The sequence below is a fragment of the Eschrichtius robustus genome, chromosome 13 (genome assembly GCF_028021215.1).
Source record: "Eschrichtius robustus isolate mEscRob2 chromosome 13, mEscRob2.pri, whole genome shotgun sequence".
Classification (NCBI taxonomy): domain Eukaryota; kingdom Metazoa; phylum Chordata; class Mammalia; order Artiodactyla; family Eschrichtiidae; genus Eschrichtius; species Eschrichtius robustus.
Window position 1 is genome coordinate 6,157,517 of NC_090836.1, and position 20,882 is coordinate 6,178,398.

The window sequence follows — 20,882 nt, forward strand, 5'->3', positions numbered from 1 at the left end:
CTTATCTCCTTGGTACAATTGAGGGATGGGGCTGACCACATGGGAAACCCAGGAACACAGCTGAGTGAGGGGCTAGGGAGCCGTGGGCCCGGGGGCTGGAACAGGAGCCAGAAGAATGGGCCACACGGTGACACTCGCCCAAGCTCTGCCCAGAGGTCCCCAAGATGCCCAAGTTCTGCCAAGAGGATGCCAAAGACATTCCCAGCCAGCTGGTCAACAAAAGGCAGCCTGACAAGCCGCTGGCCACCACCGGACACAGCAGGTGGGTAATAAAAGTTTGGTGAATGCATGCAAAGCAGGTGATTCTTAAAATAGCAAATAGCATAAAACCAAGAACAGCCAGAAGTTAAAGCAAGTCCACTACATGAATAAGAATCCTCCCTCATGGAAAAAGAGAAGAGAAAAAAGTCTCTCATTTGATAGAGACATGTTACCTCTTCTAAATAAGCCCTTTTGTTCGCAGGAAAGGAGCCTCCATGGGGCTGTTCTGCTCAGCTCATTGGCTTCTACCCTTTCCCATGCAGCTACAGAAAGGCCAGCCCACAGGCCTTCTGCAAAGCAACTCAGGCTTCCTCCCAGCATAAATGTTCACCAAAGCCTGCCTCTAAATCACATTAACATAATCTCAACCAAACATGCAAGACGCATTTCTAAGTGCTCTATGGGCACTACCTCATTTACTGCTCTGGTGAGGCTGGCAATATTATACCCAGTTTACAGAAGAGAAAACTGAGGCACAGAGAAAATGTCGCCCAAGGCCCCAGAGTGGCCCAAGAGGAATTTGAATGTGGGCGTTCTGTCAGACTCCAGAGTTCACAGTACTTGACACCGGCCAGTACTGCCGCATGGGTTGGCTGCAGTTTCCAATAAGCTTCATTTCATGGGGATACTGGGCACGCGTGGCAAGTGCCGAGGAGCACGGGTACATCCAGGTCTGGACGTGGAGAAAGCAGAGGAAAAGGCGATGCATGGCCTGGCCTGAAGGAGGTCTGGTGAGACTCCAGGAACCCCAACGTGGGCCGAGGCAGCCACAGGAGACTTGCCATGAACTCGGGGAGTCAGATCCCCCAGGTGAGCCCAGGTACCTAGAAAAGCATGCTCTTACTGGAGGGGCACCATCCTGGTTTACTCATCACTTTCCCCCTTAGCCAGGGAGGAAGTTTATCGTCCTTCCCAGAGGTTTCAGAACACCAGCTTGAATCCCAAGGCTGAATGACGGGGATGGCTTAGAAGGCATCAGAAATTATCCCGAATCAAATGAGCAATGCGTTGCACCAAGGTCCTCCCTCCCACTCCAGACCAGGCAGGCGCATGGGCCTCCATGCCACCAAGCCCAGGGAAGGCTCAGGCTCTGTCTTGCCTCCTGCCTGACCTGTCCCAGCCACACCCTGCTTTGCACCACCCCTCCCCACCCCGGGGTCCTTCGTGTCTCCATCCTTCTCTGACCCTGCTTAATGAAACAGCTGTGGCTGTGATGATGAAAACAGCTAATGTTTACCGAGTACTTGCTGTGTGTCAAGGAACCACAGCTCTCATGGGATGAAGCTGCTGTTATCATCCTATTTGACAGATGAGGAAACTGAGGCTGCAAGTGGTTAAGCAGTTTGCCAAAAGTCACCCAGCTAGTAAGCGGTGGAACTGGAACTCCTACCAGGCTGAGTCCACAGCCCACGCTCCCAGCCCCAGGACCACGCTACCTTTCCACGTTCATAGGACTTGGGCCACAAATAAACTTCCCAGCTCCAGAAGAGTATCTTCCACACTCTTCCGTCAGGAGTTTGAAATTCTGTCACCAGAGCTTTATTTGTTTGAGGAATAGTCCCTATTCACAGGCATGCTCCTTCCTCATTGATCCCAACCAAACATTTGTGACTCAGTGGAAACTAAATTAGCAGAGCCCCAGGCACCTGGGGCTGCCCTAATCCTAACCAGAACAGAGGTGCACCAAGAACAGGGAAGGCCTAAGGAGCATGTAACAGAAGCTCCAGCCCCTCTCCATGCAGACTGATGCTCTCCTCAGCGATTTTTTTCTCCCTCCCACTCCCAAACACGAGGTTCTCTGTGCTAGGTAGACTTTAAGGTCCCCCCCTCCATGGTCCCCACCTCCTGTATTCACATCTTGTGTGATGCCCTCACCTTGAATGCAGGCTGGACATGTGGTCTTGTTTCTAGCAAATATAATACAGCAGAAGTGAAAGATGTCACTTTGGAGAGCAGGTGTTTAAAAGACTGTGGCTTCTGTCTTGGCTGCTCTGCCTCATTCTCTCTGAGGTCACTCACCCTAGAGGAAGCCAGCTGTCATGTCATGAGGCAGCCCCAAGGGGAGATCCACAAGGTGAGGGACCAAGGCCTGGCCACCATCACATGAGTGAGCTTCAGAGTGATTCCCTTCACTACAGAGGAACCTTCAGATGAGACCACAGCCCCAGTCAACAACTTGACTGCAATTTCATGAGAAATCTTGAACCAGAGGTACCCAGCTAAGCCACATGCAGATTCCAGACGTACAGAAACTCTGAGATAATAAATGTTTGTTGTTTGCTAAGTTTGGGGGCCATTTGTTATACAGTAATAGACAACTAGTACACTCTCTTCTTACTCCAGGGAATCAAAACCCAGATCTCTATTTCTAAGAATCACAATGTCAGCTCCTCCAGGGACTGCAGAGAAGCCCCAGCCTGCTCTTTGCTTTACTAGCAGAGCCAGACATATTCCCTTCCAGAACCTTCCCATCAGAAGCTCTGCCAGCAATCTTCACCCTGGGAGATAAGACAGCCCCCCTGCCAGCTGACTCTCGGCAGGTGTAGAAATATGCTGTGTGCTACAGGTAGAAATGGACAGGGAGGCAAGGACCAACTAAGCTCCAGATCTAGAAAAAGAGGGTCAGGGCTTTGAACGTGCAGAGCAAGAGGTTATTGGTTGTGTTGGCACAATATCAAAACACTCAGTAGACCTCAGAGTTGGAACTAGCTCTCTTCCCATCAAGGCATCAAGAAAATTTCATGCATCCTCAGCAAAGTTACCATCCAAATTTTGAATTGAAGACCAGGGGATTACATTGTCTACTCCAGACCAAGCTTTCCATCATGTACACAGTGGGTTTTTAAATAATTGTTGGATGGATAGATGGATGGATGGATGGATGGATGGATGGATGGATGGATGGATGGATGGATGGATGGATGGTTAGATGGTTGGACAGGTGATTGGATAGATGGATGGATGAATGGTTGGATGGATGGATGGAAGGAAGACCCTCCCTATAGAAAGTTGTTATTAAGAATTCCTAATCTAGTAGTCAATCTGACAAAACACAATAAGCTAAATTCCTAATTCTACCCACTGTACCTCACAGATCTTATACAATAAATGCTTATTATTTAGATATTAAAAGTTTTTTCACAGGTCCATTACATCGACCTCATGGCTTTCAAATGAATCTTTAGGTCTTTCACAGGGTATGATTATGTTAAATTGGAGCACTGATACCACTTGCAAGAGCATCTTTTGTTCTTTGTGCTTCCTTCAAGAATTGCACAGAAGATAAACGGCTGGTTGGCCATCCCTGGGCCAGACTAATTGACTTAGTCCTGGGGCCCACTTTCCATCTAGTTTCCATCTAGTTCCAGAATTTTCCCAGTATAGTGGGCACTGGATAAGTCCTAAGTGACTCTAAAGCCACAGACCCCAAATATGATCCCAGCTATGTAAGCTCAACCCCCCGCCAGCCCACCAAAGCCAATGTAGTCTCTTGGGGCCAACGGGAGGGGAGCCTATCATTTGGCTATTTGCCTTCAGTCTTTTATTGCATTCTACAAACATGGGAACCCCCAAAGTAGTATCCAGCATTTGAATGAGGTTGAGATGGTCTTTAACTAAGCATGGGGCCTCTCCAGAACTCATGAACGATGGCAAAGATCCTCCTGCAAAGGGATGGATCAAGCACTAGGAAGGAGAGTAAAGGGAAAGGCAAAATAGAAGTCAGGTGGTTGTGAGTTTGAATCTTGTCTCTGTCTCATAGCAGCTGTGTGACTTTGGTTGAGTTACTTAACCTCTCTGGATCTGTTTCCTCTTTTGTAAAATGAGAATAAATTGCACCTTCTTCATAGGTTGTGGTGATGATGTAATACATGTAAAGTACTGAACACCATGCCTAACACATAGCAAACATCACATGACTGACCAAAAGGGGAGAAGCATCAGGAGAAGAGCCAGGGTCATCGGGAAGGTGAGGCAGAGGGAGCTTTGAACGGGCAAAATTTGCAGTAGATAGAGTTGGGGCTAAACAGAGGAGAAAGTAAAGGGCAGAAATTATAAGGAAACTTTTCCTAAATAGATTTTCCAGGGCGGGGACAGGGTAGGAGGGATCATTGAGTGACCTGGTTTTCCTAGCTCTTGGATCCTGCCAAGATCTTTGGATCAGGCATTCCAGAAAATTCCAGAAATTTCTCACTTTTAGCTTAAAGAATTACCAGGCCCTTCTTCCTCTTAATTTTCCAAGGAATTTGCTTCATCTTTGTTTAGTCACCTGTGACCTTGCAGTTTTCACAGCACATTCAGTCGTAATCCTTTGAGCAAACAGGTGAAGGGAAAAGGACAATGAAAGAGTTCCCAGGTGCAGTCTCCCCTTTCGGCTGCTGGGGGACCTCTCTCTGCTGGCCCGGGAGGAGAGGGTTAGCACAGCTGGTTCTGTGCTGGAGCTGTGGTCGGGGGTTGCATCCAACCTGTGCAGAGACCACCTTTCCCTGCCTGGCCAGGGGGTCCTCCCAGCCTAGGAAGGGAGGTTTTACCTTCCACTGGGAGGAGGGCAGAGGGGAGGGGAAGCTCGCCTACCTGGACACTCCTCGTTGCTGCAGACCCACTGGCTGTTTCGGCAAATGCTGTTGGGGAGAGAAGCACGGGTTACGGGTGGGTCTGCAAATGCAGGCCTCCCTGAATGGATTTAGAGAGTGCACTGCCCATCCCACAGCCCCAGGGGAGAGGTCTGAGAGAAGAAAGGCACTCACGCCTGAGGGGGCTTCATGACGCTGAAGGTATACAGGAAGGGGCTTTGGCCACAGAGGAATCATGGAGACAATGCCAAGGGGAAGAAACCCCAACAGACAGATAGAAGAAGTGGGAAACCTAGGGAGTCTACCCAGGCACTAAGCAGTCAAATTCCAAACACACACACACACACACGCACACACACGCACACGCGCACACGCACACATGCATACACACACACAGCTGGTAGAAGACCGGAGGAAGGGCGGGCTGCTGACAGGGGTAACACCCTGGCCCATGCTGGGCAGCCCTTGAGACTCCTGGAAGACTGCCCAGTAAGGAAAGGTAGCCAGCGAAGAGGTCTGGAGGCGTTCTCCTCTCCCCATTTGCAGGGGACAGACAAACCCAGCCCAGGGAACACCAGAGGGGCTTCTGGAGGAAACGGCTCAAGCAAAGCAGGGGCAACAGGGAGAGAGAGTCACTTATTAAAGCATGGCTGGGGGGAAAGCTAGAGATGTTGTCTGCATGCGAAGGGGCCTTCACCCCCCCCAGCCCCCTCCTCCAGGCCGATCTGTATATAATCCTTGCTCCCCATCATCAACCTCCACGCCCTTCCCCAAACCACCCCCAGCCCAGGCCAGGTCCTGTTCTACCTGCCCGTGCCCTTACTGCCCCTGCTGGCCCAGCTGCCCCTCCCACAGACCTGGGCAGCTCCCCCAGACCACACTGCTCGGCCCCAATTACCAGGTGTTGCAGTCTCTCGAGAGCGAGGCGCCCGGAGGGTACCGCTTCCCAGAATGCACGCAGGAACACTCGGCACTTTCCACACAGCGGCCTTCGTCAAGGAGCTGTCCCTCTGGGTCAAGGGCAACAAGGCAAAAAGATTCAACCTTGTCGTCATCACTACTCATCTCACAACCACAGAAGCCCCGGGGGTGATGGTCAGCTCAGGGCTTCTTCCAGGAAGCTCAGAGGACTCGTTCTGCGATGCTGATCTTTCACGGTTTGCAATGAGAAGGGAGGAGGGCTATTTATGTCCACTCTAGTGACGAAGAAATGGGGGAAACAGGTTTGTTCAAAGGCCTTCCAGTAGGGACGCCGTGAGTCTAGTCCGAAGGCTTCTTCCAGGAAGCTCAAAGAACTTGTGCTATGTTTATCTCTCACAGCAATGCACTGGGAGAGAGGGGGAAGATTATTAATCTCCATCCTATTCGCTGAAGAAATGGAGGCAAGGGTTTTGTTCAAGTTCCTCCAGTAGAGAAGTCGTGAGTCAAAACACACAAGACTCACTCTCAGTACTTAACCAGAACTTTTCACCAAAGCTCACAAGGCCTCTCCTGAGAAAGACTTCCTGATGCAAAGTTCTTTTTCAGCTGAGCTCACATGACAAACCTAGGAAACAGTTTAGACTATCTTTCTCCCAGACAATTCCCTGACACTGAACTGAGAAAACACTGCAGCTCAGATAGGGCCATGTGCTCCCCAAACAAAGTCACTCTTGGAGCCCAGACCATCCTTCTATTCCCCAGACGCACGTGCTTTCATGGATACAGTACAACAGGAAAACATAAATTAGAAATAAATACCAGCTCGATCTTGATCACTCCGTACAAAGACTTTTAAAAAATAAATAACAGGCCTCTGATGTTGGCCATGGGGAACAAGCACAAGTGGCCTTCGTCTGGCTTCCCCAAGCCAAGGGCACTGGCGAGGTCTCAGATTTGTAAATAAGGTGGGAAGTCATTACCAGGGCAGCTGCAGCCATCCACGCACTGCTGCTGACACACGTCACTGATGTGCAGGCTCTGGCAGTTTCTGGGGCAGGGGGACACGCATGCCTTGTACTCCATGCCCGCGGGGCAGTCCGGTCCTGAAACGGAAAACTCGGGAGTCTGCCCGGAGCTGTGCCCGTCCAGGGCAGCATCTCACAAGCCACGTGGTGCTCAGAGCCCCCTGTGCCCCTGTGTCTGCCCCCCTCTGTCTTCAGGGACCCAGGGGCCATCTCCACCTCAGTGGCACCCCAGGGGCCAACGTCCCCAGCTGAAAATGCAAGGCCCCCAAGGCCAAGCAAGGGGTAAATGGTGTCCTCCATCCCATCCCTCCTCTGAGGGTTCCTCTTCCTCAAGAAATAGGGCCCAATCAGATGCCCCACCCGGCACTGGGCACACAGCCGCACGGCCACGCCCCGCACAAGGGATGCTCGTTTCTATCTACGTCCACTGAGGCAGGACAGCCCTGGGAGCCGCATCACCTAAGCCTCCATCCTCCCGCTGGACCCAGCCCCTCACGGACGAGGACAGGTCTCCTTTCTCTCTTCTCTTCACCTGCTGCCGACTGACGCTCAGGCTGAAGGACCAGAAGGGCCAGAGCATCCCAGCATCCCAAACCACTTCTCCCCCAGGATACCTCAGGCATCTCCCCATCCTTCCTTCAAAGACCTAAAAAAACTGCCACTCCCCCTTCCAGAGGAGAAGGCTGCTGCTAATAACCGCCCTTCCCACACCCCACAGCAAAGATGAAAAGCTCTAATTTATAAGCTGAAAAACACAAACTGAAAGGCATGTGCGCAGGCTGCTCCCCTCCAGTCTGTGCCCCCTGTGATCTGTGGGAAGCCTCGGCGGGGAGAGGAGGCTGCCTGCGAGGTGACTGGAGAAGCTCGTACTTAATCAGGATAATTTGGGGGTGGCGACAATGACAATGACTAGGGGCGCATGAGATTAGAGGGAGAGGGGGAGGGAAGGTGAGCACCGGCTGGAAGAGAGAAGGGATTAAATGAAAGGGAGGAACTCGATAAAAGCCTGCCAGGATCCCAAGATCACCCGGGGACACTTCGGCCACCGCCCTGCTCCCGGTCAGCTCAGACTTTAACTGCTGAGATTCCCCTCGGAGCCAGGAACGGTTTTTGAGTCCGGGGGATGGATTTGCTCACGGGCAAGCGAGGAAGACGAGGCGTGAGAACAGAGGCAGGAGAAGTGACATGGGGGTTTTTAGGGGGGGTCTTTCAAGCCTCCTCGAAGCCGTTAGGGAGGGGACTCGCTCTGTGGCCAGGGGACAGAGCAGGAGCCAGGCGGGAGCCGGTCCCCGGGATGTGGGTCTTGGCAGGCGCTGGCTGGTGGGGGTGTGACAGCCAGAGAGCTTGTGGAGTGGCACCGAGACGGACACCGCTCACCCCCGCCGGTGGGGGTCCCATGCTGACTCACGGCAGGAGGTGTGGTCCGTCCAGCCATACAGCAGTATCCCCTGCTGGGCGCAGGCCCGGGCGTACTCCAGGAGCACAGGGCAGGGGCACAGCAGCCCCTGGGCACACGTGCACAGCGTCCTCTCACACAGGGCCACGAAAGGCTCGGGGTCCACCAGCGGGTGGCAGCGGGCGAACACTGAGGCGCTCTTCAGAAGCTGGCACCGCTCCCACAGGCCCTGCAGGAGGGAGAGGCCACCTCAGCGAGGGCACCACCCACGCACCTGACTTTGGTGCTTGGAGACCCACCCTGCCCGGAAGCCCAAGCATGCTGGCTCACACCTAGTAGGTGCTTGTCAACATCTGTCAAACCAAACAGTCCAGTCAGTGGAACACTGTCGGACCCCTGCTCGGTGGGGCAGCCCGAGACCAGGGCGACCTCCTAGACTGAACCCTGGAAATGCAGAGGCCACGGCCCTGACCTCCACTGGCAGGCAGTGTCCTCTGAAGGGAAAGAGCTGAGGGACACTCATGAAAGGAGCTGAACTTGAAGTTCTCACGGAGGCCACGTGGCTCAGAGTCCAGTCAGCACCTGCTCCGCACGCCCCGGTCACCTCCCCTCCCCGACCTTGGTTCCTCCACCGGAGATGAGGAGGTGCCACAAGGAGTTTTACAAAGTAGAGCTTCCCGGGCCTCATCCACAGAGATTTAAACTCGGTGTGTCAGGGATGGAGTTGAGCAAACCTTCCCCAGGGGGTTCCTGGGACCAGACTGGACCAGTTCCCATCAGCAAAAACATGCCAGGGCTCTATGATGTGTGCCAGGGCGCTGCCAGGCAAGGACCCTTCCTGGGTTTTATCACTTTGTTGCCAGCCTCGACCCCATTACACAGGCAGGTTTGGAATGGTTCTCGCTGACGACTCCTGGACACAAACCCCTCCCTATACACCGCATTTGTGAGCATCTCTGCATTCTGTGTTTTGGTCATTCCTTTATTTATTTATTTTTGGCTGCGTTGGGTCTTCGTTGCTGTGCACAGGCTTTCTCTAGTTGCAGCAAGCGGGGGCTACTCTTCGTTGCCGTGCGCGGGTTTCTCATTGCGGTGGCTTCTCTTGTTGCAGAGCATGGGCTCTAGGCGCGTGGGCTTCAGTAGTTGCGGCACACGGGCTCAGCAGTTGTGGCACGTGGGCTCAGTAGTTGTGGCACGTGGGCTTCAGTAGTTGTGGCACATGGGCTCAGTAGTTGCGGCATGCGGGCTCAGTAGTTGTGGCACGTGGGCTCAGTAGTTGTGGTATGTGGGCTTCAGTAGTTGTGGCACACGGGCTCAGTAGTTGTGGCTCGTGGGCTCAGTAGTTGTGGCTCGAGGGCTCTAGAGTGCAGGCTCAGTAGTTGTGGCACACAGGCTTAGTTGCTCCACGGCATGTGGGATCTTCCCGGACCAGGGCTCAAACCCATGTCCCCTGCATTGGCAGGCAGATTCTGAACCACTGCACCACCGGGGAAGCCCTGTGCTTTTAGTAATTTAAATGCACATCTTTTTCATGATGTAATATCTCTGAAATTGGGTGCATCTTACAATTGATATCACACTTTGTCTCAGATTTAACACAACACAGTATTGTTGCTATTAGTGATCCCCACTGGGTGCATAATTCCTTTCATGCATAGACATGCTCTCCAAATGAATGGAAGCCAGCTGTTTGTGAAAGGACTTCAGCTAAAATGAAAGGAGTACAAGAGCATCTGAAGGAAGGGCTGAGCCCTGGAGGGTAAATCCGAGCAAATCGGCGTTCGTAAAGGGGACAGTAAAAAAAGGAAAGAAGTGACCAGTTTTGAGAAGAGGGAAATCCAATCTGCTCAAACTCTACAAGGCATGGTCAGAGCAAAGCTGTGTAAATCAAGAGCCAGGAACCAGGCCTGTGGCCTCTGGAGGAATAGAAATCTGACCCAGTGCTGCTCAACACCCAGGAGACCCACCTGGGGAAGCACCAGGGCCATGCTGTGGTCCTAGGGAAACCTGCCCAGCCTACACAGTCTGCCATCAGAACCAGGCCCCTGATCGCTGCAGGCCCTGGGGTGGACCTGGGGAGCTCCAGGGCCAGCTGGCCCAAGCAGTTGGGCATAGCTGTTTCCCTCTGCACCTCAGAAAAGCAGCAGCCGCGTGGACTGCTGAATTGCAAAGCTGCTGCAGCAGGCAGGACAATTAGCAGCTCTGCATGTTGGGAGCCGTGGCTGAGAGCAGCTCTCCCTCCCTCCATGATCCCACCCTTCTGAGCTACCTCCCTGCGTGGCCGAGAAAGAGCAGAGGCTAAAGCCCAGCTCTGCCACTGCCTAGCGGCGGGGATGGAGGCAAGCCTCGTCCCTCATTGGAGAAGGGCGTCCTGGAGTAAGACGGGAATACCAACTACAGACACTGCCTCACAGGTGGACACACGGAGCCTGGCGCCCAGCAAGCAGCCGATGAACAAAGACGGCTGCCATGGGTCCCGTGTCACAGAGGCCTCGGGTGATGACAAGCATCCTTCCATTTGCCACCTGAGCGCTTCACACGGGGGAAACTGAGGTTTCTGAATACAATGCCAGGGAGGGTCCTGCCCTGGACCTGTTGGGACTTCACAGCCCCGGGCCCAGCTTCTGCCTCTTCCACGTGCTGGCTGTGTGACCCTGGCTGTTTACTCAACCCCGCCTCCTCTGTGGATGGGACAATAATAACAGTGCCTATCTGAAAAGACTAAAATGAAGACCGAATGGAATAATGCACGTAAAAGGTTAGCCTTTTACCATTTAAGAAATGGTGACCCCGTATCATCATCGCCAGCGTCATCGATATCCTGGACACCAGACAGAGTCTTTCCACTGTCCTTCCTGCCATTAGGTTTAGCTTCAGAATGGTGAGCAGGTCACCAGCAGGACAGGACATCTTTGTCCCTTTCCCCATCTCCATCTGCCTGGGTTGTACGGGGATGAATGGTTGCCACGGCAACACTATCAATTCACTAGTATTTGGGGGCTCCCTGGTGAACAAAGGGCTGCTCTTGTTGATCTTTTATCTGGGAGGGTCACACTCCTCCAGAATGAAGTGGGGGCTGAGGGAGGAACCCACTCTTCTTTCTAATGGGCAGGTCTAAGAATCTCCATCCTCACTGGCAAATGAGACTCAGGGAAGAAGGTTGAGGCCTGTGTCTGGTTCCTTCCATTCTGTCACACTGCCTGGCCCATCAGAAATGCCACTCAGAAAGTGAGGTCATTGGACTCTTACAGGGCAGTGGAGGGCACCCCCAGGAGGGCCAGGGCCTTGGCTCTTGCCCACCTCTTGCCCCCCATACAATTTGGAACCAGAAAAAGAGCTCCCAAAGGCAACGCCATGGGGTTTTTCTAGTGATTGCTGCCACCGCCTGGGCTGTAGGACAGTGGCTTAGAGCCATCCCTGCATCACAGGACCAGCTCTCGCAGGCACAGGCACCAGGCACCTCAGTGGACACAGAACTAGGAGTCCAGGCACCCCCTCCCCCTTTGAGAGCCGGGGGGTGCAGAGTCCAGCGTGGCCCGTCTCTAGCTGGCCCACCTTTGTCTTTTCCCTGCTCAAAGGAAAAGTGGGAACAGTACTTCAGCACATTTCCCGGGGTCCCTGGAGGTATTAAATGGTTTACAGAAAGCCTTAGCAAGAAGGCTGTTTTCTAGGAAAAGTCTGTCTTTCCATCCTTCCTCTGGTCAGCCCCGGCCTGAGCTTGGTCACTAGGGTGACCACAGTGTGAAGATCAGGGAGGACTTCCAGATGTCTACCAGCCCCTGCAGCCCATCCGGCCTCACCCCGCAGTGGCAGAGGGTGACACACCTAGCCTGCCCTCTCTGCCTCCCAGAGATCTCTTCCCTGATCCACCACAGGCAGCCCTGCCAGGCCAGGTCCCGAGACAGGACATCTCCGTGGACCCAAGTCCAAGATGGAGCTATGATGTCCTTTCAGAGCCAGTGAAGAGACACGGACCAGTAGGAGGTAAGCAAACCTCTGCTCAGCAAGCACTGGCCGTGTGGTCAATAGAAAAGGTAAGTCTGACTAAGTCCCACCCCATGTTGGAGGGCATAGTTCCGGCACGTGAGGGAGGCAGGGAGGCCTGGCCTTTCATGGTCTGAGCCCAGCCTCCCGCCCTGGCTCCCCCCTCCCCCTCCCCATGTCCCACATTACTGATGGTTTCCTGAACGCACCCCAATGTCTCGTTCAATTTCTTGCACACCTACTATGTCCAGGCATTGTGCCAGGCAAGGCCCACAATAGAAAGCAAGCTGACTTGGTCCCGGAGTCAGATGCTCCCACAGGCCTTTGGGTGCATCTACTCTTGCCTGATTTCTGGGGCCATCTTACCCATTTCCCTGCAGGCTTTTCAAAGACAGGAGCTGTATCCCCAAGACGCACATACCAGGCAATAAGAAAGTGCTGGATCAACAGTCATGAACACAACAATGAGAAAGTCATACCCTCCTGTTCTCAGGGAGCTTTTGATCTACCTGCACCAGGTGTTTCCATAAGGAAGGTTTACATAACAGCCAGAAGACGTGGTCTCAATTTAAAGCTGTCTTCCCAGTGGTGCGGCCAATCGCAGCAAGAAGGAACCTGCAGCCAGGGTACCAGGGAAGGATGCACAGTCTGAACCAGGCTCTGGACGCTACACAGGATTTGGTTTCAGGGCAGAAGGGAGGCCACATCAGGCAAGGCTGATAGCCAGGTTCAGGCAGGAGGAGAAACAGAGTAATTACGGTTGAGCCAAACCCGGTGCTGCCAACAGACCCTCCCCCCCAGGAAAGAAAGGCACGGCTGCCCCTGGGACACTGTTCTAAGAGGTCAGTGGCCTCAGCTTCTCTTAGCAGCTAGTTCTGGCCCCTGTCATATCCCCAACCTTATGGACTCTCCTTGAATCAGTTTCTATTTTCTCCTAAGCTTGTGCCTCCAGACCCTCTGTTTGTTATTCCCCGAGTAAAGCACTCGGAGGTGCCTTTCTCTGATGCATCCCAGGCCACTCCATCCACTGCAGGGTCTGGTGAGCAGGCCTGGGTTCCCATGCCTGGATCCCAAGCCATCCATGATGTAGGCGTGTCTCCTGCGCCCCGTCATCTGTGGGAGTAGGGCACAGTCATGCACGGCAGCGTTGGGTGGGCCAGAGGGACACAGGCTGCTGGGTAGCTGGGCGGCTTTCTCTGGCTTCTCACCACCCACCCAGGGCCACTGACCTATAGAACCCCCAGCCGGATGGTCCTCCACAGTCTCCACCCATCTCCCGGCTTTAAGGACAGGCAGACCAAACCACTCCTCCCCTCCATGGTGGTCTGCACTCTCCATAACCCAACAAGTAAAACTGTTTCAGAGACCACCGCATCATCCACTCCCACTCACGGGCCCTTCAGAGGCCTGAAGACCCCTTCAAAAAACACAAGCCTCAGAGAAAGGCTGCATACAGCCTTCCAGATTTGGAAACTGAGGCAAGGTGAGAGTAAAGAATTCAGTAGGTCCTCAGTTCGCTAAGTGTGGTCCAGGGACCCCCTATAGACTCCCAAGATTCTTTCAGGAATCCACAAGGTCAAAACTATTTTCATAATCACACTAAGATGTTATCTGACCTTTATGCTCTCATTCTTTCTCAAATGCACAGTGGAATTTTCCAGAGGCTACACGATGTGTGGTATCACAACAAGCCGACTGCAGACACGGATGAGAGAATCCAGCTGATTTCTCTCAAGCCAGACAGTAATGAGATTTGCAAAACTGTGAAACAATGCCATTCTTCTCCCCAAACTTTTTGTTTGGTTTGGAGTTTATAGCTATTTTTATTCAAATGATGGTATTCATGTTAAATATAATGTTTCTTATTTTTAAATGAATTAATATGTTTTAAATTTTCCGTTTTAATATCTAATGTGGCAAATATCAACAGATATAAGCCAGATAAACAGACTCATTGAGGTCCTCAATCATTTTTAAGAGTGTAAAGGGCTCTCAGCCGATTTAGTTTGCCAGTGCCTGTACTGGTGAAAGAGTCACCGAGGGGACTCAAACCCTGATTCCATCCAGGTCAGGCTCCTGCAGGAGACAGATGGGTCCCAGGCTGAGCCTCTGGAGTTTGTACCCTGTGGGCAGATCTCCAAGACAGCAGGAGGGAGGAGAAGCTAAGCCCTGCGCAGATAAGAGACCACATATTTCTCATTCTCGAGGTCAAGGAGACCTTCCAGACTACGCATGTGCAGAAAGGCTCCTCGGGGGGGTCAAAAAGGGAGGAGGTGCCACCCTGTAGTAAGTGATGTCTACCTACCCATAAGCCTCTTCGCTAGAATCCATCCTGGCTAAGAGATGCGTGCGCACACAGGGGAGGACCCTAATAAACCAAATATGTACTCAGAAAACCAGGCAAAGCAAGATGATTGGCCAAAGGAAACCCTGAAGAAATGTCCCAGAAAAGTGATTCGGGGCTTCTCTGGTGGCGCAGTGGTTAAGAATCCACCTGCCAATGCAGGGGACACAGGTTCGATCCCTGGTCCGGGAAGATCCCACATGCCGCGGAGCAACTAAGCCCGTGCGCCACAACTACTAGAGCCCACGCAACTAGAGCCCATGCTCCGCAACAAGAGAAGCCACCGCAATGAGAAGCCCGCGCACAGCAATGAAGAGTAGCCCCCGCTCTCTGCAACTAGAGAAAGACCGCAAGCAGCAATGAAGACCCAATGCAGCCAAAAATAAATAAATAAATTATTTTTTTTAAAAAAAAGTGATTCAAACTGCCAAAAAGACGGGGCTTCCCTAGTGGCGCAGTGGTTGAGAATCCGCCTGCCAATGCAGGGGACACGGGTTCGAGCCCTGGTCTGGGAAGATCCCACATACCGCGGAGCAACTAGGCCCGTGAGCCACAACTACTGAGCCTGCGCGTCTGGAGCCTGTGCTCCGCAACAAGAGAGGCCGTCACAGTGAGAGGCCCGCGCACCGCGATGAAGAGTGGCCCCCGCTTGCCACAACTAGAGAAAGCCCTCGCACAGAAACGAAGACCCAACACAGCCATAAATAAATAAATAAATAAATAAATTTAAAACTGCCACAAAGGCAAGATTCTCTCTCTGAGCCCGCCCGTGTGTCTATCCACACGTACCCTTTTTCCTCCTAATAAACAGTTTACTTGTTTCACTACTTTCCATCTCTATGTGGAAGTTCATTTCTACACAGCTGACAGGCCAGGGTCTTGTCACTGGCCACTGGTCCCTGGTGGTCTAGTGTCTAGGTTTCGGCGCTCTCACTGCCACGGCCTGACTTCAGTCTCAGGCCAGGAACTGAAACCCTGCCTCAAGCCACTGCAGGCCAAGGCCACCTGAGATCACTGCCACCCAACCACAATTTACCTGGTTTTCCATGTTCCCGATGCCCCCACCCTCCCCACCTTGTTTCCTACCAATCAGATTAGAAGACAGTGTAGTCCAGTGGATAGAGTGCAGGTTTTTAGAAGCACCAACCCCATCACTTACAAAACGTGTGACTTCAGGATAATTATCTCCCCTCTCTGCACCTTTATTTCCTCACCCTTAAAAGAGTGAGATTATGCACCAGGCTCCAATCAAAATTCATAGAACACTCCATGAACAGGAGCAGAAGACAGGTTCTTTTCAGGTGCTGACAAAACTTATAACAAGGTACACTATATCCTGGACCATAAAATAAACTCAAATATCTACAAGAACTGAAATCATACAAAGTGTGTTCTCTACCCACAGTGGAAATAAATTAGTAATCAGTAACAGAAAGACAACAAGGAAATCTCAAAACACTAAACAACAGATCTGATTCATTCATGTATCAAAGAGATAATCTTTAGGGAAGTATGAAATACTTTGAAATGAATAACAGTGAAAATATATCAATTGTCAGAGACAAGGCTGAAGCAGCCTTGAGAGGGCTATTATAGCACAAAGTGCATACATTAAAAAGGATAGCCTGCCATGCATACAGAGCCTTTTTATTGTTGAAAAGTGAGCTTCCAGGCCCCTGCCTCCAGCCTCTGCTCCAGATGAGCAACCTATGTCCCCATCACGGAGGAGAAGATTCTGGCAGCAAAGTGCAAAAGCCCGTGCTCATTAGGCTTCCAGATCCCTGCTGGCTGCAGCAGCAAGACCTCTCTGTCCTTGACAAGCAGAGCGATGAGGCGTAAGAACCAGGTCTGGAAATTGAGAGCAGCTCCAAACAGTCGTCTGAGCAGCGTTACAGACATCTTTGGCAGAGAGGAGACAGCCATCCATGAGAGGTTCAGCGAGGAAAAGATCCAGAAGCCAGATGACCACTCAGGCAGCACAGCCCGGACCCAGCCACCTACCCAGGCCATTATCACCCCAGGAGCTGACTGAGCTCTTCACAAGGCCACGGGCCTATTGCTGGAAGATGGTACCAAAGAGAAGACTGGCTCCAGCAAGCCTCTTGAGATCCCCAGCAGTCACCACCTGCATATTCAGCAATCAACATCCCCAGCTCTGCCCCACCCGTGACCTCGGTGCCCCGGTCACCCAAATATTTTGGATACTACCCCTTTATCAAATGGGTATCTTGCAAATATTTTGCCTAGGCTCTGCTGTATCTTTTCTTTCTCTTAATAGAGTCTTTCAAACATTCAACATCATTATTTTCCCATGGATTATGCCATGCTTTTGATTTTGTTATCTGAACTCTCATTACAAAACCCCCAAATTAAAAAAAAAAAAGAGTGAGATTATGGAAGAGATTGAAAGTTGCCCAAGATCTATTCCTCCTTTCTCTCTTAGTCAGAAAACCCTCGGTTGTCAATCTTCCCCTGGGCACATAGCCCCTGGGAATAAAGATCCCATTTCTCAGCCTCCCTTACATCTGGGAGTGGCCATAAGACTAAGCTTTGCCCCCCGGGACATAAGCAGGAGGGTCATGTGCAACTCCCTGGAAGCAGCCTCCAAAGGAGGGGGTGCTTCTTTCTATGCTTCTCTTCCTACTGCTGGAATGTCGTCATGATGCCTGATGCATAAGCTGCCATTTTGGGCCATGAGGCTGAGGACAACAGAGAAATAAGACAGAAGGACCCTTCATCCCAACCCCATGGCATCCGTACTGGACATCCCACCCTGAACTCCTTGACAATGAGAGAGAAATACACTTCTATACTGTGTAAGCTGTTTCTACTTTAGGTGCCCTGGCACAGGAGAATCTAGTCCTAACTAACACAGATAGCAATGCCTGCCTTAGACTTTGCTGCAAAATAAAACTAAATGACATTACAGAAGGAGGGCAATCGAGTGCCTGTAACTATTATCATTGGCCTATTGTCAATACTAGCTGAACAGCTCGAAAATGGCTTCTCCTCAGCTCCCTGCTAAACCATTCTGGCAGGGAGAACAAAGAGGATCAGCTAATTCACTTCCAGCATCTCTCTGGCTCTGATGCCCAGCATCAGCTACTTCTCTCTTCCTGCACCTCTCGTCTGTGGTGCCAGGGGCTGGCGAGAGAGCGCCAGCCCAGCTCCATCAGGCCATGACCTCACCCTGCCTGGGGGGCTGTGCAGACCCAATTGGAGCCCAACTTAATCACATTTTCAGTTCATTAGAGAAGACCAGGCCTCCTCCCTGGAGATGCCAAGCCCATCCGAGGGAGAGGGAGAGAAAAGCAGCACATCTCCCCAGGGGCAGATGGGAGGGGAATGGGGGCTCGAGGAGAGGAAAGGGCAGCAAGAGATCTGGAGCTTAGCTATTGTGTTGGCTCCCAAACAGCTGAGGAAGGAGAAGGGAGGGGGGCATTCCTAGGTCTGAAGGGAACAAAGAAAGGGGAGGCTCATATATAAAGTGCAAGATTGTTCAGCCAGGCCCTGGGGTGGGTGTCCCATGGCTGCCCCTGGAGGAGGTCCAGAGGTGCCTGGGCCTGAACTGGTCCAAAGCAGTGGGTTCAGGAATTCACCCTTGTGGCAGGGCACAGTTTCTCATTGGTCAGCCTGCAAGGATGGATGGGGGAGGGTGGCTGATTCTAATTATAACTTCTGCCTAGCCTGGGATTCCCACCCACATTCCAAGATCTGGCTCGAAAAGACCCCACGATTTCCACTAACTGGAGGGTTTTGTGGAGCTGAACATTCCTCTCTCTGAGATACCTGGTGTTCAGCCCTCTTGAGAAGTAGGGTAACTGGACATGTCACTGAAGTCCCCAGTGCCAAGGGAGATGGCCACAGAGTCCTCCAAAGGACCCTTCTCCCCCCTCCACCCTGTTCTCCTGAGCAGCATCTGAGCAGGGATCGGGGCAGGACCAGCTGGCTGGGAGGACAAGGGCCGAGTTCCAGCCCCCGGTTCCCACCTTGGGGTTTGTCCAAGCTCTGGGGGTGGAACAGCCCCGCCCATCCTGCTCCCGGTCAGGAAGGATAACCAGCTGTGTGATAAGAGCTGCTGCACCACTTCACCCTTTACTAACCCAAAATGGCATTTGTGTTGCTCTCTGTCATGTGTTGTTTGTGTCAGTATCTCCTATGTGTCTTGTCTCTGAGTGAGATTGCAAATCTGACTTGCACAGAGTTAAGACACAAAACATCTCAATAAATATGTGCTGATGGGCACCTTCAGATTCCTGGCCTCGCCGGGGAGAAGAAGAAGGGAAAGAAAGCCACTGAGGAAATGTTTCATGGAAGGATTTTGAGGCTGCTGGGTTAGGGATGCATTTGCATCTGCTTAATCTGAGCGAAATGTTGAAACCCTGTGGCAGCCCCCGATCTCTGCCGTGAGGCTAGACCCCAAAGGCAGAGTGGCCAAGGTCACTGTCCCACCACAAGCCCAGGGGCTCACTGCCCCTCCTGCCGCCCTGCACTCAGGTGGGTGAGGGAATTTGCTGGAAAGGAAAAGGGTGCTTATTCCATCAGTGTCGGGCAGAGCTCTACTTGTCTTCAGAGGGGACACTGAACTGCAGAGCAGGGACGCAGCTACGTGAGGACACAGCAAAGCAGGTCAAACCAGGGCCCACGCCCTGGACGCTTGGATTTCGAAAAGTACCCAAAATAAATCCTCATTCCTTAGCCTACGGATGACTTGAGAGAGCAGTTCTCACTCTGAAAAAGGGGGATGTGTGTGTGTGTGCCTATGTGTGTGCATATGTGTGTGTATATGTGTGTGTGCGCACGTGTGTGTATATATGTGTGTATATGTGTATGTGTATGCATGTGTATGTGTATGCGTGTGTATGTGTATGCCGATGTGTGTGTATGTGTATGTGTACGTGTGTATATGTGTATGTGTATGCATGTGTATATGTATGTGTATGTGTATATGTGCATGTGTGTATATGTGTATGTGTGTGTGTGTATGTGTATGCCTGTGTATGTGTATGTGTATATGTGTATGGGTGTATGTGTACGTGTGTGTGTGTACTTGTGTTCAAACCCCAACTCGGATGTAAGCATCACTAGGACACAGTGGGTGGACACCATCTGCAGAACCAGCTCAGGTTACCTGACAACTAACTCCTCTGGGGGTCCTGGGTTACAAGGATCTCCTCTTGAGATTTACTGACCTTCCCTGGACCAGACTCTCACACAATTGGTCTCTCTATGAATCACAACTATTCTACCAAGCAAACGAACGTACCAAAATTCTTCCCAGTCTCCAAGAAAAGTCTATTCCAGGCCAATTAAGTGAAAGCAGGAGGCCAGGAGAGGAAGCAGGAATGCCAGGAGTGGGTGTGGTTAGTAAGCCCCCAGCTCTGCCAGGGCACTTAGCCCCTCTCCCACCAAATCACCTCCCTCCAGGCCTGTGAGCCTCCTTCCAGGGCGACTGTGGGCAGAAACAGGAGAAAGAGCTGGGTACGAATTTTGCAAATAAAAGGCATGGGCAATATTTCACGAGGATGTGAAGAGTGAATTGCGTTGTCCCCAACAGAATGGGTATTTCGTGTGCCTCTCTGTGCCGTGGAGGGGACATGTTACCGTCGTTCAAAGTAAACATGAGTATTTACAAATATTAGCTCCAGCGGGGACAGGTGACTTCCTGGCGAGAAGAGGAATTACAGGTGAACAGCAGGCTTTCAGAGGAGGAGGAGAGGGGGAGAAAATGTGCAGACATGAACAGCAACAGAACAAAAGGAATAAGGATTGTGTTACCCATAAACGTCAAATTCAGAGCCAGTGGAAAACAGCCAACCTGGGACTGTTAGGTGACTGATGGGAGCACCATTGGAAGCCAAGTCCTGAAGAGGACCTAGAAAAACCAGACTGCAAGGTCTGGCTTCTCCAGTATTCAAGGGCACCGAGGGAGGTCTTCATCTTCAACTGGGGGTAAAAGAAAGGGGTGACTTCTCCTCAGGGAGCCAAGAAGGGCTGCATAGGGTTGAGCTCTGCACAACAGCTGGAAAGAGCCCAGCAAGGATGTCTCAGAGACTTGAGTGTTAAAGTCTAGGTTACAGTACCACCTGCCTACCTGAATATACATGGGCAGGGGACTGGACTAGATAGCTTCTTGAATCTCATCTCACTCTGAGTTATTATGAGCCTGAGATTCCTAACATTGATGAAAAGAAAGACTAGTCGTCTTGAGAACCAATTCTGAGTAGGGATATGGAGAGGACTTAGTGGGCCAGGGGCAGGAAAGTATAAGCAGCTTTTTGCAGGAAGAGGTCTCTGCAGGAGGCCCCTTTTGTACTGTCACGTTAGCAAAGCTACATTTTAACTAACCTCCAACCCAAACACACCTTTCAAATCTTTTG

General features: G+C 51.8%; 1 protein-coding gene across 1 annotated transcript in view; it reads right to left on the reverse strand.

Annotated features, from left to right (window-relative positions):
• The window catches only part of VWF (von Willebrand factor), a 198,747-nt gene that overhangs the window by 88,674 nt on the left and 89,191 nt on the right, over positions 1 to 20,882 (reverse strand). The window contains exons 16-19 of the mRNA XM_068561367.1: positions 8,187 to 8,403; positions 6,734 to 6,856; positions 5,731 to 5,842; positions 4,834 to 4,880 (exon numbers count right to left, since the gene is read on the reverse strand). Of these exons, the coding sequence (XP_068417468.1) occupies positions 4,834 to 4,880; positions 5,731 to 5,842; positions 6,734 to 6,856; positions 8,187 to 8,403 (499 nt within the window). The remainder of the gene's footprint in view (positions 1 to 4,833; positions 4,881 to 5,730; positions 5,843 to 6,733; positions 6,857 to 8,186; positions 8,404 to 20,882) is intronic.